Source organism: Vulpes vulpes, chromosome 4, assembly GCF_048418805.1.
Source record: "Vulpes vulpes isolate BD-2025 chromosome 4, VulVul3, whole genome shotgun sequence".
Classification (NCBI taxonomy): Eukaryota; Metazoa; Chordata; class Mammalia; order Carnivora; family Canidae; genus Vulpes; species Vulpes vulpes.
In genome coordinates, this window is record NC_132783.1 from 93,985,947 (window position 1) to 93,997,993 (window position 12,047).

The following is a 12,047-nucleotide window of genomic DNA, read 5'->3' on the forward strand; positions in this document are numbered from 1 at the left end:
CTTTCTCTTTTCTTGTTGATGAGGCTGGCTAGGGCTTGATCCATTTTATTAATTATTTTGAAGAACCGGCTCTTAGTTTCACTATTCCATTCTACTGTTTTGTTGTTTCTGTATTGTCTATTTCTGCTCTCATCTTTATTATTTCCCTTCTGCTACAGGCTTTAGGCTTTGTTGCTGTCCTTTTCCAGCTCCCTTAGGTGTAGGGTTAGGTTGCGTATTGGAGACTTCTTGTTTCTTGAGGTAGGCCTGTATCGCTATGTACTTCCCTCTTAGGAATGCCTTTGCTGCATCCCAGAGGTTTGGAGAAACATGTTTTCATTTTCATTTGTTTCTATATATTTTCTAAATTTCCTCTTTAATTTCCTGGTTGCTCCATTCATTCTCTAGTAGGATGTTCATAATCTCCACGTATTTTTGGTCTGTCCAAATTTTTTCTTGCTCTTGACTTTGAGTTTCATAGTGTCGTGGTCTGAAAATGTACATGGTATGATCTCAATCTTCTTGTACCTGTTGAGGGCTGATTTGTGGCCCATGATGTGATCTGTTCTGGAGAGTGTCCCATGTGCACTTGAAAGAAATGTGTATTCTGCTGCTTTAAGATGAAATGTTCTGACTCTATCTGATGAGTCCCTCTGGTCCAGAGAGTCAAGGCCATTGTTCCTCTGTTGATTTTTGCGTAGATGATCGTAAGTGGGTGTTAAAATCCCCTGTCGTTGTATTATTATCAGTGAGTTTCTATATGTTTGTTGTTAATTGGTTTCTATATATAGGTACTCCCATGTCGATGGCATACATAATTACAGTTGTTTGATCTGATAATCAGATAGAGATTGATAGAGTCTTCTTAATTATGAAATAATGCCCTTCTTCATCTCTTCTTACAGTATCTGTTCTTTCTTTTCTTAACTTAAAGATTTTATTTATTTATTCATGAGAGATATACAGAGAGAAGCAGAGGCAGAAACATAGGCAGAGGGAGAGGCAGGCTCCCCAAGAGAAGGCCGATGTGGGACTCGATGCTGGGACCCCGGAATCACACCCTGAGCCGAAGGCATATGCTCAACCACTGAGCCACCAGGTGTCCCCAGTGTTTGGTTTCGCATCTAGTTTGTCTGATATAAGTATGGATCCTCCAGCTTTCTTTTTATGTCCATTAGCATGATAGATGATTTTCTATCCCCTGACTTTCAATCTGCTGGTGTCTATAGGTCTAAGGTGAGCGTCTGTAGGCAGCATATACATGGATCTTGGTGTTTTTTTTTTTTTTAAGATTGTATTTATTCATGAAAGAGAGAGAGATAGGCAGAAACCTAGGCAGAGAGAGAAGCAGGCTCCCCACCAGGAGCCCAATGTGGGACTCTATCCCAGACTCCAGGATCACACCCTGAGCCGCAGGCAGAGGCTCAACCCCTGAGCCACCCAGGCATCCTGGATCTTGTTTTTTTAATCCACTCTGATATCCTATATCTTTTGATTGGAGCATTTATTCCATCTGCATTCAGAGTGATTATCGAAAGATATTAATTTAGTGCCTTCGTGTTACTGGTAGAGTTGGTGTTTCTGTCGATGTTCTCTGGTCCTTTCTAGTCTTTGTTGGTTTTGGTCTCTTTTTTTCCCCCATTAGAAGAGCCCCCCTTAAAATTCCTTGCCAGACTGGTTTAGGGGTCATGAACTCCTTTATTTTTTGCCTGTCTGGGAAACTCTTTATCTCTCCTTCCATCCTGAATGACAGCCTTGCTGAAGAAAGAATTCTTGGCTGCATACTTTTCCCATTCAGTATATTGAATATTTCCTTCCACTCCTTTCTGGGCTGCCAAGTTTGTGGACAGATCTGCTGCAAACTGGATTCATCTTCCCTTGTAGGTTAAGGACTCCCCCTGCCCCAACCCCGCCTCTGCCGCTTTCAGGATTCTTTCCTTGTCTGTGTATTTTGTGAATTTGACTACAATGTGCCTTGGCGATGGTCGGCTTCTGTTGAATTTAGTGGGAGTTCTCTGTGCTCTCGTTTTCAGTGTCTGTGTCCTTCCTCAGGTTAGAGAAGTTTATATAATTTGTTCAAATAAAACTTCTGCCCCTTTTTCTCTCTCTTCATCTTCTGAGTCTCCTATGATATGAATGTTATTGTTTTAATAAGTGGCTGAGTTCCCTACATCTGCCTCTGTGGTCCATAACCTTTCTTGTTTTTAAGGCTTCCACTTGGGACTACATCTCAGTTATAGCATTTTTAACGTTGGCCTGACTAGATTTTAGTTCTTTTATTTCTACAGTAAGGTTTTCTCAAGTTTTCTTCTGTGCTCTTTTCCCAGCCCAGCTGCTATCTTTATAATCATTGTTTTAAACTCTAGTCAGACATCATATATGTGTATTGATGAACTTCCTAGCTGTGAGTACCAGGAGGTTTTTTTGGAGGTGAATTTCTCCATCTCATTATTTTATCCAAAAAGAAGGAAGAAAAAGAAAAAAACAAGAAAAACAACAATAACAACAACAGCAACCGCCCCCCCCCCAAAAAAAACCCACTAGATCCTGTGTGTGTTTTGGCGTGCTTGTTAAAAGGATCTAAATTCCAAAATAAGAAAGAAAATCAAAGTACAATGAAAGTAAACAAAAATAAGTAATATATAAGGTATATACATAAAAATTAAAATCAAGCAATTAATAAAAAATAATCGAAGAAAAGAAATGAAAATAAAGCAAGCACAAAGTACAGAGGAAGCTCGACCCCGCTCTCCCCGCGGAGCTCTGCAGCCTCTGCCGTCCTTCCACCTGGCGGCGGCCAGGGGTCGGGGCAGGGTCTTGGGGCGGTGCCACAGCGCTGACCTCAGGTGCGCACCTGCCTCGGGAGCGATGCACCTGCGGGTCAGAGGCAGGGTCTGGCCTCCCGCGGGCGGCGCTGTGCTGCCCCGAGCCTCGGCTCTGAGGGCGGGATGCGGGCGGGGGCCCCGGGTCCCCTGGGCCTGGGGCTGAGCATCCCGCCCCCCGGTCTGCAGGGGCCTCCGCAGAGGAGCCCCCGGGCCACGGCCTCCACCGCTTCTACAGACCCTGCATTCACCCTGCCTGCCTCCCAGCTTCTGTTTGTTTTTTGATCTCCAACAAGTGACTGAGTTTCAAACCTCCAAGTTTTAGGGGCTGTCCTGGGGGAGACCCGTGCTCCTCCTGCCTGGAGGGTCTCCTCCCACTTCTGGCCTTTGCTGGCCCGGCCCAGGGATGCGGCCCCGTGACTGCACAGGGGTTTGCAGTTTATGGCCACACAGGGCAGACAGCTGGCCCTAGTCCCGTGGCTCTCGGCCGGGGTCCCCGTTCCTGGGCCTGGGAACCGTTGGCACCACCATCCTTGGGACCCCGGGGACCCTGAGCCCACCCTGTTGCTCCAGGGGCCACCCCCCACTTCGCCTCCCTAGCACCGTCAAGGCTGGCATGTCCCCCACTCTAGCAGAAAGTTCTGACTTTGTGCTCTGCTGCTTCTAAAACTGTGCGTAGACCTGTCAGCTAGCTCCCTGCCCCTATGGGATCTGGGGCTGTGTCTCCCCCAGACCGACTGATTGATTTTCTTTTTAAGATTTTATTTTTCTGTCATCTCTACACCCACATGGGGCTTGAACTCTCCACCCCAAGAACAAGAGTCGCGTGTTCTTACAAGCCACACCGAGCGGCCAGGCTCCTTTTGATTGATTAATAGGTATTAATTGAAGCCGATGTGCTGCCTGTGTCAGGGCAGAAACTGAGCCCTCGCGTCGAGGTGCGGTGGAGTCATTGGGACCTTGATCGATGTTAAAGAAAGCAGAGCTTCCCCGGGAACCCAGGGAGCTGGGCCCACACACGTGACAAGTTGGCCATTTCCTTCACCAGGAGTCATTTGACTGCCGATTTATTTAAATTGCTATTCAATGGCGAAGGTCGTTCTAGGATGGGGATACAGCGAGAACGTTCTAGGTTCGGAGGTAGCTAAAGCTCCCCCGTCATGGACTCGATGTCCCAATTGGATGCAGAGATAGGCGAGCCAGCAAAGAGATGAGAAACATGGCTCTGGGGTGCCTGGCCGGCCTGATCGGGGGACCTTGATCTCAGGATTGTGAGTTTGAACTCCATGTTGGGTGTAGAGAGGACATAAAAATAAAATCTTTAGCAAATAATAAATGGATGAACTAATAAAGCATGACATCGTGCTCGCTTCAGGACAAACCTCAAAGCAGACTATGTCTAACCTGCGACCTGTTCTTGATCACCCCGCTTGCACTCCTGGGCCCAGATGACGTCCTCCACGAGGGATGGTCCCACCCGAGTGGGAGTGGGCTTCCTTCCCTGTAAGGCCTGTGCTTCCCCTCGTTCTACAGGACAGAAGAGCCGTGAAGGCACGAGCTCGGGGGATCAGCATAAACCTCGGCGATGATCCTTCCCGATCCCGGGAGCCAGAGCTCAGCCTCCTTTTGGGACCCAACATCGTAAAGAAGCCCGTGTGGTCAGTGGCTCGGATGCAGGGTGGAGGCTGAAGGAGAATCAGGAAGAACAAAATAGGGGGGGGAACCAGAAGCTGAAGGAGAGGAGGACAGATGTCAGCATCTGGAGCCTTCGAGGGGACCCGGCGTCCTTTCCCAGGAGGGGCCCCCCCTCTGTAGGTTGCTTCCCGCCGCCCTGCGCTCCCTGTCAGCACCCGCAGGCACATCCTCGGGCCTCCAGCGCCTCTGCAGCCATGGTCTGTAGCATCCTCCATGTGTCCTACCGGGGACCCCAGCGTCGTGTCTGTAACCTTCCGGCTGCTGTTTGACAACATTCGGGGGGTTCCGATGTTTGTTGGGTTAGGGGTGTGTGTGTGTCTGTCGCCGTGCCACGATCTGATCCTCGGGCCGCGTCATCCTGACGCCGAAATGGTTGAAACACTATCATTTCTGGTGCTGGCGCTGGGCAGCTAGCTGGGTTCTCCTGGCCAACCCGGGCTCCCTCATGCCGTGCCGTCCCGCCGAAGGGTCAGCTGAGCTGGAAGGTCCAGCTCGGCCACATTCCCGTGGGTGGCAGTGGGTCCCCGCCGAGCGCCGGCTGCTTCTCTTCTCCCCGATGCCTCTCCAGCGGGGAGCCAGACCTCAGGGCCGCCCTGGGGGGAGCTCCTGAGGAGCCGGCTGCCCATGGGGGGAGCCCTGGGGCTGCCTGTGTGTGGGAGTCAGGGTGGAGATTGGGCTGGGGTCCCTCGATCCCCTGCGCTGCCTGCCCTCAGGCCGAGCCCCACGCTCACCCAGCCCCTACTCTCTAGGGCGTGCAGGGTGCCCTCCACACTCTGGTGCAAGAGATCCAGCAGCACTAGGTGTGCATGCTGAGCTCGCCCAGTTAGGGTGGCTCAGGTGTGTGAGCTGCAAGGGCCTGCTGTCCTGACATCCCCTCCGAGGCCACGCTGACCGCCCTGCGGGCCCTCTGTGCCCCAGGCACACAGGCATGGGGCAGGGACGGGAGGAAGCACCCCGGAGCCCGGGCAGCCCAGGCCCCCTGAACACAGGGGGCACAGACCTCCCAGGGCGCTTTGCACAGACCCTGGTGACCTGAGGCTCCCCGGCTGTCACTCTGTCCCAGGCCCGTCTTGGCCCCAGGCACAGGCTGAGTCACAGTAGTGTCTGTGGGGTCCTGACCCTGGCATCTGGCCGCCCCTGGAAGGCACGTGGGAACGTCAGCTGTGTGTGCCTGGCGGCACCCCTGCAGGGGCTGGTCGGGGCCTGGGCGGTGCCCCCTCCTCCTCTCTGGGGGTCTCTCCGCACCCCGTGCACAGAGCTCCGGGAGACGCAGAAACAAGCCGGCCGTGCATTTTCACACAACACTTTATTGAGCTCGCAACAGCAAACAGGGGCTCAGAGCCGAGGGTGCGTGCCTTCCCCTGGGAGACCTTCCTGTCCTTAGAGGAAAGCGGGAATCCCACAGGGGTGCGGGTGCTGGAGTCCCCCACCCGAGAGCCTGTGCGGACTCCGGGTGGGGGCGCGTGTCCTGAGGTTGGGGCGTGGAGAGGCGGTTCTGAGGACAGCAGGGCTGACCTGGACCTGCGGCCCATGGGCTCCTGCGCTGGGTCCCCGCAGGGCAGCTGGACCCCGGCCTCAGGCCCCCTGGGGCCGGGTGACTGACTGCTGGAGGCCCAGCACGTGGAGGAGCCTGCCTCCTGGTGTGGGTGCAGGTGGGGCCCACGGGCCTGCCCCTGCTGCCCTGCCCTGGGGTGTCCCGGGATCCCCAGGGCTGCCCTAGGTCAGCGACCTGGATCTGTGCGGCACAGCCAGGGCCCAGGAGGCCACATCCAGCTGTGAGAGGGCTCGCTCAGCCCAGGGCCAGAACCCAGGCCTGGCCAGGGCCCCAGGGGGCTGGATCCCATTAGTCTTTGTGCTGGGCCTGGGGGGGGCTCGAGTCGCCCCTGCCCCCACAGAGCCCGGGGCCAGGCCAGCCTAGGTCCCTCTGGGTCAGGGGCTGGTGTCCTGTGCGGGGGGTGCCGCCCGCCAGGAGGGACAGCAAGACGAGGCAGGGCACGGTGACAGCGGGCCAGAGTCTCCAGGCCCCCACACTCACCGCCACAGTCTGCCCCCAAGGCCCGCGAGCATCAAGCTGCCCCGTGGATGCAGAGGGAAGAGGGTCCCGGGCCTGTGCGGGGCCTCAGGGCAGCGGGCTCAGCGCCGCCCTGGCTCTGCCCTGGCTCTGCCCGTCACTGCCCAGTGAGGGGCACGAGCTGCAGTGGCTGCGGGGCAGGAAGGGTGTCCTGAGCCCGACAGTGTTGTCCCTAGGGGATTGGGGGGACCCCGTGATGGGAGTCCCAGGAGTGCTCCAAGGCCTGGTTCATTGCGGGGCCTCTGGGGTGGTCCAGGCAGGTGCCGAAGGGAAGGGGACCCCATTTTTTGTCTTCAAGCCCACCATGTCTGGGGGCCGCCTGCCTGCACCGTCTTGTTGCACTGGGAGGATGGGGAGGGAGTTCCATCGCTGGGGGAGAAGTTGGACGATGGCCTGGCAGGGAGGGGGTCCAGACAGTTCAGGCTGGGTGGCTGGGCCCGGGGAGGCCTGCTCCTCCACCCTGGGCAGTGTCTCAGAGGCCGGAGAAGGGAGGAGAGGCCCGGGCACCAGGGACACTCGCTCCAGGCCCAGGGGCCTCGTGGGGAACTCCTCAGGTCCCACTGGAAAGAGGCCGGGTCAGCGTCTCCAGCAGGCTATGTGTCCCCCGCTGGGGGCCCTGGGGGTCCTCACGGCTCCCGTGTGGCCCCCCGGCCTGACCCTGTGCTCAGCCCCCCACACTGGTGCCCGGGCCCTGCAATGGGTGCCCACATGCCCAGCCTTGGCCTGGGGTCCCCGAGGCTAGAGCAGGAGAGGAGAGCCCCAGAGATGAGGACAGGGGCCCCGGGGGCTCTGTCCCCTGAGGGCAGCCCCAGCAGGCCGAGTCGGGAGGGGCCGGGGCCCTGAGCCCAGCTGGGGGGGGGCAGGTTGCACCGCATCCTCTGGAGCTGGGTCATGGAGGCCCGAAGGTGTCTGAGCACTGCCTCGTCCTCCAGGGCCCAGGGCCGGGCCAGAGAGTCCTGGAGGAACTCCCGGAGCCCTTCCAGGGGCAGCTTCAGGAGGCGTTCTGGGCGGTGGGTGAGAGTCAGACCCAGAGGGCCCCGCCCTGGGGCCCCCGGTGCCCCCAGGGCAGTGGCTGGGGTCCCGCTGTGCCCAGGAGTGCCGTGGGAGTGCGCTGGCCGGGGTGGCCCCTGCCTGCTGCTCCTCTCAGGGAGCCCCACTGTTCCCGCCTGCCCCGCCGTCCCCCCGCCCCAGGTCTGGGTGCTGCTCAGAGCACAGGGTCACCGCCCCTGCCCCCACCCCGGCACACCTGGGCTCCCAAGGGCTCACTTACTCTTGTGCACCTTGAGGATGGTGTAGGCCATGGCCGTGAGCACCACTCCCCATCCAGTATATACATCCCACAGCTTCAGGGTGAGCGAGAAGGGGATCTAGGGGACAGTGGGTGGGAGGAGCAGCCTGAGCAGGGCCCCTGGGGGGCTCGGCTGGGGCTAGGCTAGGCCTCCCATCTGTCCACAGCCCCTGCCACCCCCCGGCTGCCTCCGATGAGGCACCACAGCCCCCCTGTGCGTGCCCTCCTCCCAGGGAGATCAGGGCTCCTGGCCGCTCCGGGTTCCGACCCCAGCCAGCACCTCCCACACCCCTGGGGGCACAGACTCTGCCCCCATTTGACGACACCACGCCTTGAGAGGACCCCAGGCTGGCCCCCCAATGGGCCGGGGGCCTGTCCACACCCCAGGCTGACCCGGCCTCCCCCGGGGGAGTTGAGGCAGAGATGGCTCACCCCCGGAACCTCCTCCAGGGACCCTCTGGGCTTCTCCAGGATGGGCTGGGCTGCGAGCCTCAGCCTCAGGGCCCCGGGGTCAGGCCTGGCTCATCTAGAGGGTGGGGCTGAGCTGGGCCCTCCCTAGGGGCAGGGGGCAGGTCCGGGAGTGGGGGTCCCGGGGGGGCCTCACCCGGCCGAGGAAGCATTGGGGAAACCACTTCGGGGTGTAGATTCTGGTGGACATCTGCTCCTCGTCCTGGCGGGAGGGCAGGAGGTGCTCAGGCCCCATGCCGCGGCCCCTGGAGCCGGGTGGACGCGCTCCCCATGGCTCTGCCCAGCCCCGAGGGCGACCCTGGGACCCCAGGGGGAGGAACATGACCCCAACTCTGGGCAGCTTGGAGGGCCGTGCCCCCCACCCCCTGCCCCGGGGCCCCGGGGACGGAGCCTCAGGAGCTCCCACTGTCCATGTGCTTCCTCAGGTCGGGGAGAGCTCTTTCGAGGACGCACTCATGATGAGCCTAGAACCTGAGGAGCTTCGGGAAGCCCGGGACAAAGAAGCCTGAGAAGGCCCCAGGCCCCCAGGATCAGGACCTCCTCCTGCACCAGGCGGGGTGGTGGGTGTCGGGGCAGGGGCCACCCCCCATGCCCTGACCCCCGTGTGCCCACCGCCCTCTGAGCCCTGACTGGACCTGCTCTTCCCAGAGGGCAGGGCTGCCTCCCAGGCCGGGGGTGCGGGGCCCGGGGACCCTCGTCCTCACAGAGACCCCAAGGGGAGTGGGCTGGAGGCTAAGGACCAGGCCTGGCTGACCCAGCACCCTCTCTCCTGCAGGGGTCGCCGCAGGGACAGGCGGGTCCCTAGCCCCAAGGGGCAGTGGGTGCAGGCCACGGGGAGGGTAATGGGTGTGCACAGCCCTCTGTGGGGCTTGGGAGTGAGGCTGGGGGCCCCTGGGAGGGGGAGACGCTGCCCTCTGGGCCCCGTGTGGCCGTGGGCTGGCAGGGGGGCCTGGGGGGCAAGCAGGCAGCTGGGCGGGAGGCTGGGGGAGCAGCGGGAGTATGAGCCTGGCCTGCAGACAGTGGGGCGGGTGGCCGTGGCTCTGGGACCCCGAGGCCACCGGGGAGGCAGGGCCCTTGCCAGTGGGGGGGCGGGCTGGGGGTCCCCGCCTGCCCCCTGGTGCAGCAGCCTGGAGGGAGGCCCTCCTGAGCTCCCCTCCTGCCCAGCGGCCCGGCGGGCCCCTACTGTGCATGGCGTGCCTGTCGTCGGTCATCAGCTGGGCCAGCGCCCAGAAGGCGTCCTCCTCGGGCAGGAACATGAGGAGGATGGCCGCGATCTCGCTCATGCCCTGGCAGTAGCCCACCTCCTGCAAAAGCCAAAGCCCCACAGAGGGCGTGCGCCTCTGAGCCCTCCCCGCGGGCGTCAGGCTCCCCCGGCTCCCTCACAGCCCGGGCTCCCAGAGGGGGCTCCCAGAGGGCAGGGGGGCAGGTGAGGGCTACCCGGACCAGCTCGGGCACCAGCACCCCGGGCCCCGCTACCGAGCCCTGCGGCCGCCGTGCCAGGGCCCCCGTCCTCAGACCAGCAGGAGGGGCCTCTGTGAGCTGTGCCAGGCTGCAGGGGACCCGCCAGGTCTGGAGACCCCCCGGAGGGCAGGTCGGGGGGGGGGGCCCTGACTGTGGCCCCTGGGAGGTCCCACGAGGGGAGCTGGGCCAGGACACCCCATGGGGCCGGGGAGCGTGTGAGCTGGTGTCCTCGGGGACCCTTCTGGATGCGCCGTGGAAGGGGGCGGCCTCCTGGGCCCCTCGGCCTCGTGCCCTTCAGGGGAGTGGGAACCTTCCCCACCCGGGTTCTCATCAGTAGTCCCATCTGTCAGGGTCCAGACCCAAGTTCTAGGACGGCAGTGGTGCACGCGGGGGCCCCAGGCAACCCTGGCCCTCGGGCACGCAGGCCCTGCCTCCCCTGGGAGGTCTGCACCCAGCCCCCTGCCCGTCCCGGAGGAGAGAGACCCTCCCCGGCATCTCGGGGGCCCTAACTGTGAGTCCTGCTGGTCACCAGCACTCAGGACAAGGCCACCTGCAGGGCAGGAGGCGGGGGCAGGGACACTCATGGTGTCGTACACCGAGTAGGCCACCAGCACGTGGAACAGGGCTCACTGCCTAGGAGGGAGGACAGCGGGGGGCTCTGCTCAGTCAGCCCCTGCCCAGCGAGGCCGCCGAGGTGCAGAAACCTGCCCCGCAGGCCCCACAGCCCTCAGGGCCCCTCCGCGGGGGCCGATCTCTGGGGTCAGGTCTGCGCACAGGGACAGGCAGCGACCTTACACGTGCAGCGGGCCAGGGGTTATGTGCACCCTGGGGTGTCTGATGCCTCCATGCGGCTCCCGCTGTGGGGTGTGCAGCTCCGGGCTCCCCCAGCGCCGCCAGCGCCCCCTCCAGCCCTGGAGCAGCACCCCTGCACGCCCCCTGGGAGTCAGCGCTCCCCCTGCCCCGGTCCCCGCAGCCCCTGATGCCTCTCCTCCCCTGCCCTGGCCTGGCCCCGTGTCCCGGGAACACCACCAGCCCCACGTGGCCCCTGTCCCGAGCCCACGCAGCCGGGGCGTCCATGGCCCTGAGCGCACCCCCAGGCCTTCCAAGGTGTCCCTGGACTGGACTCTGTGGGGGGCACCCTGGACCCGCCCATCCCAGAGCATCTCGGGGCTCCAGGTCTGAGCCACCATGAGGAGAGCAGGGAGCGTGGTGCAGGTGTGACCCCGATACAGGCTGCAAACCCCTGGGGTCACTATCTGAGCCCGTGGGGGGGGGGTACGGGGTGCGGCCCCCTCAGCACTGCCAGGAGCCGCCTGATGCCCCCCGCACAGTGGCCTGAGTCTGCACCCCGGCTCTGCGGCCCCCGGGCCCGGGCTGCTGGAAGTCGGCTCCCCCTGGGCCGGGGGTCACAGGTCAGCCTGACCGGGCCACGCTCTGAGGGCTGCGGGGGCCCTGGGGGGCAGCAGGTTCCCTGCAGGGAGGAGCACCGAGTTCTCCTGGGGAGACGGTCCGAGCGGCCCCCCCGGGAAGCCCAGCCACCCTTGCCTGGCGGCTCTTCAGCCCCGCCCCTGGAGCCCCTGCAGGTCACCCCTGGGGTCCCGGGCTCCCACACATCCCACCCGCTGCACACAGAGGGAGCTGCACCCTCTGCTCCACCCACCTGCACCCCCCCTGTCGGGGGCTCCTTGCCTTCCCCCCTCCCTGCGGCCCCTGGGGACTCTACAGGACACCTGAGCTTCTGACGGGAGCAGGCCATCCAGAGAACCCCAAGGTGGCCGGGGAGGCTGAGCATGTCCCACAGGGGGCAGCTGCACCGCATCCTTGTGGGAGGGGGCGGGACCGATAGTGTAGGGGTGGGGTGTGGGGGGGTGTGGGGGATGGTGTGGGGGTTGGTGTAGGGGGATGGCATGGGGGCGGTGGTTGAGGGGGATGGAGTGGGGGGCTGCGGACACTGGGCACCCCTTCTCTAAGGCGCACACGGAGACGTCTACAGATAAAGGCGACCCCAGTCAGGTTTGCTGTGACCCCTGCCCCTGGGGCCCCGTGTGCTCAGCGCAGGGCCTGCCTGGACCGGGGCGATATCTGGGGGTCGTCAAACTATGTGTGCTCACCAACTCCAAATTGTCTAAAATAAAATGCCCAGAATTCAGAAGTACATAAAGCACTGAGGGTGGGTGTCACCCTGACCTGTGCGACCCTCGTCGGGTCCATGTGTCCTGGTCCAGCTGCGGCCTGGCCGCCTGGCACCCAGGTCCCCTTACTG

The 12,047-nt window shown here is 61.6% G+C and overlaps 2 protein-coding genes across 3 annotated transcripts in view; both read right to left on the bottom strand.

Annotated features, from left to right (window-relative positions):
* Nucleotides 1-6,710: 6,710 nt before the first annotated feature.
* LOC112925328 (USP6 N-terminal-like protein) lies at nt 6,711-8,742 on the bottom strand. Of its 2 annotated transcripts, none has more exons than XM_026006045.2 (3): nt 8,460-8,742; nt 7,838-7,934; nt 6,711-7,127 (listed from the first exon to the last, which is right to left on the bottom strand). In XM_026006045.2, exons 1-3 carry the CDS (start codon nt 8,643-8,645, stop codon nt 6,796-6,798), a joined length of 615 nt encoding a protein of 204 aa, XP_025861830.1. In that variant the 5' UTR covers nt 8,646-8,742; the 3' UTR covers nt 6,711-6,795. The 2 variants fall into 2 exon arrangements, with proteins under 2 accessions (XP_025861830.1, XP_072612577.1); XM_072756476.1 differs by having other exon boundaries at nt 6,932-7,570.
* Nucleotides 8,743-9,472: 730 nt separating this feature from the next.
* The window catches only part of LOC140598756 (uncharacterized), an 89,976-nt gene continuing 87,401 nt past the window's right edge, over nt 9,473-12,047 (bottom strand). Inside the window, exon 7 of the mRNA XM_072757287.1 lies at nt 9,473-9,627. Within this exon, the coding sequence (XP_072613388.1) occupies nt 9,603-9,627 (25 nt within the window). The 3' untranslated portion in view covers nt 9,473-9,602. The remainder of the gene's footprint in view (nt 9,628-12,047) is intronic.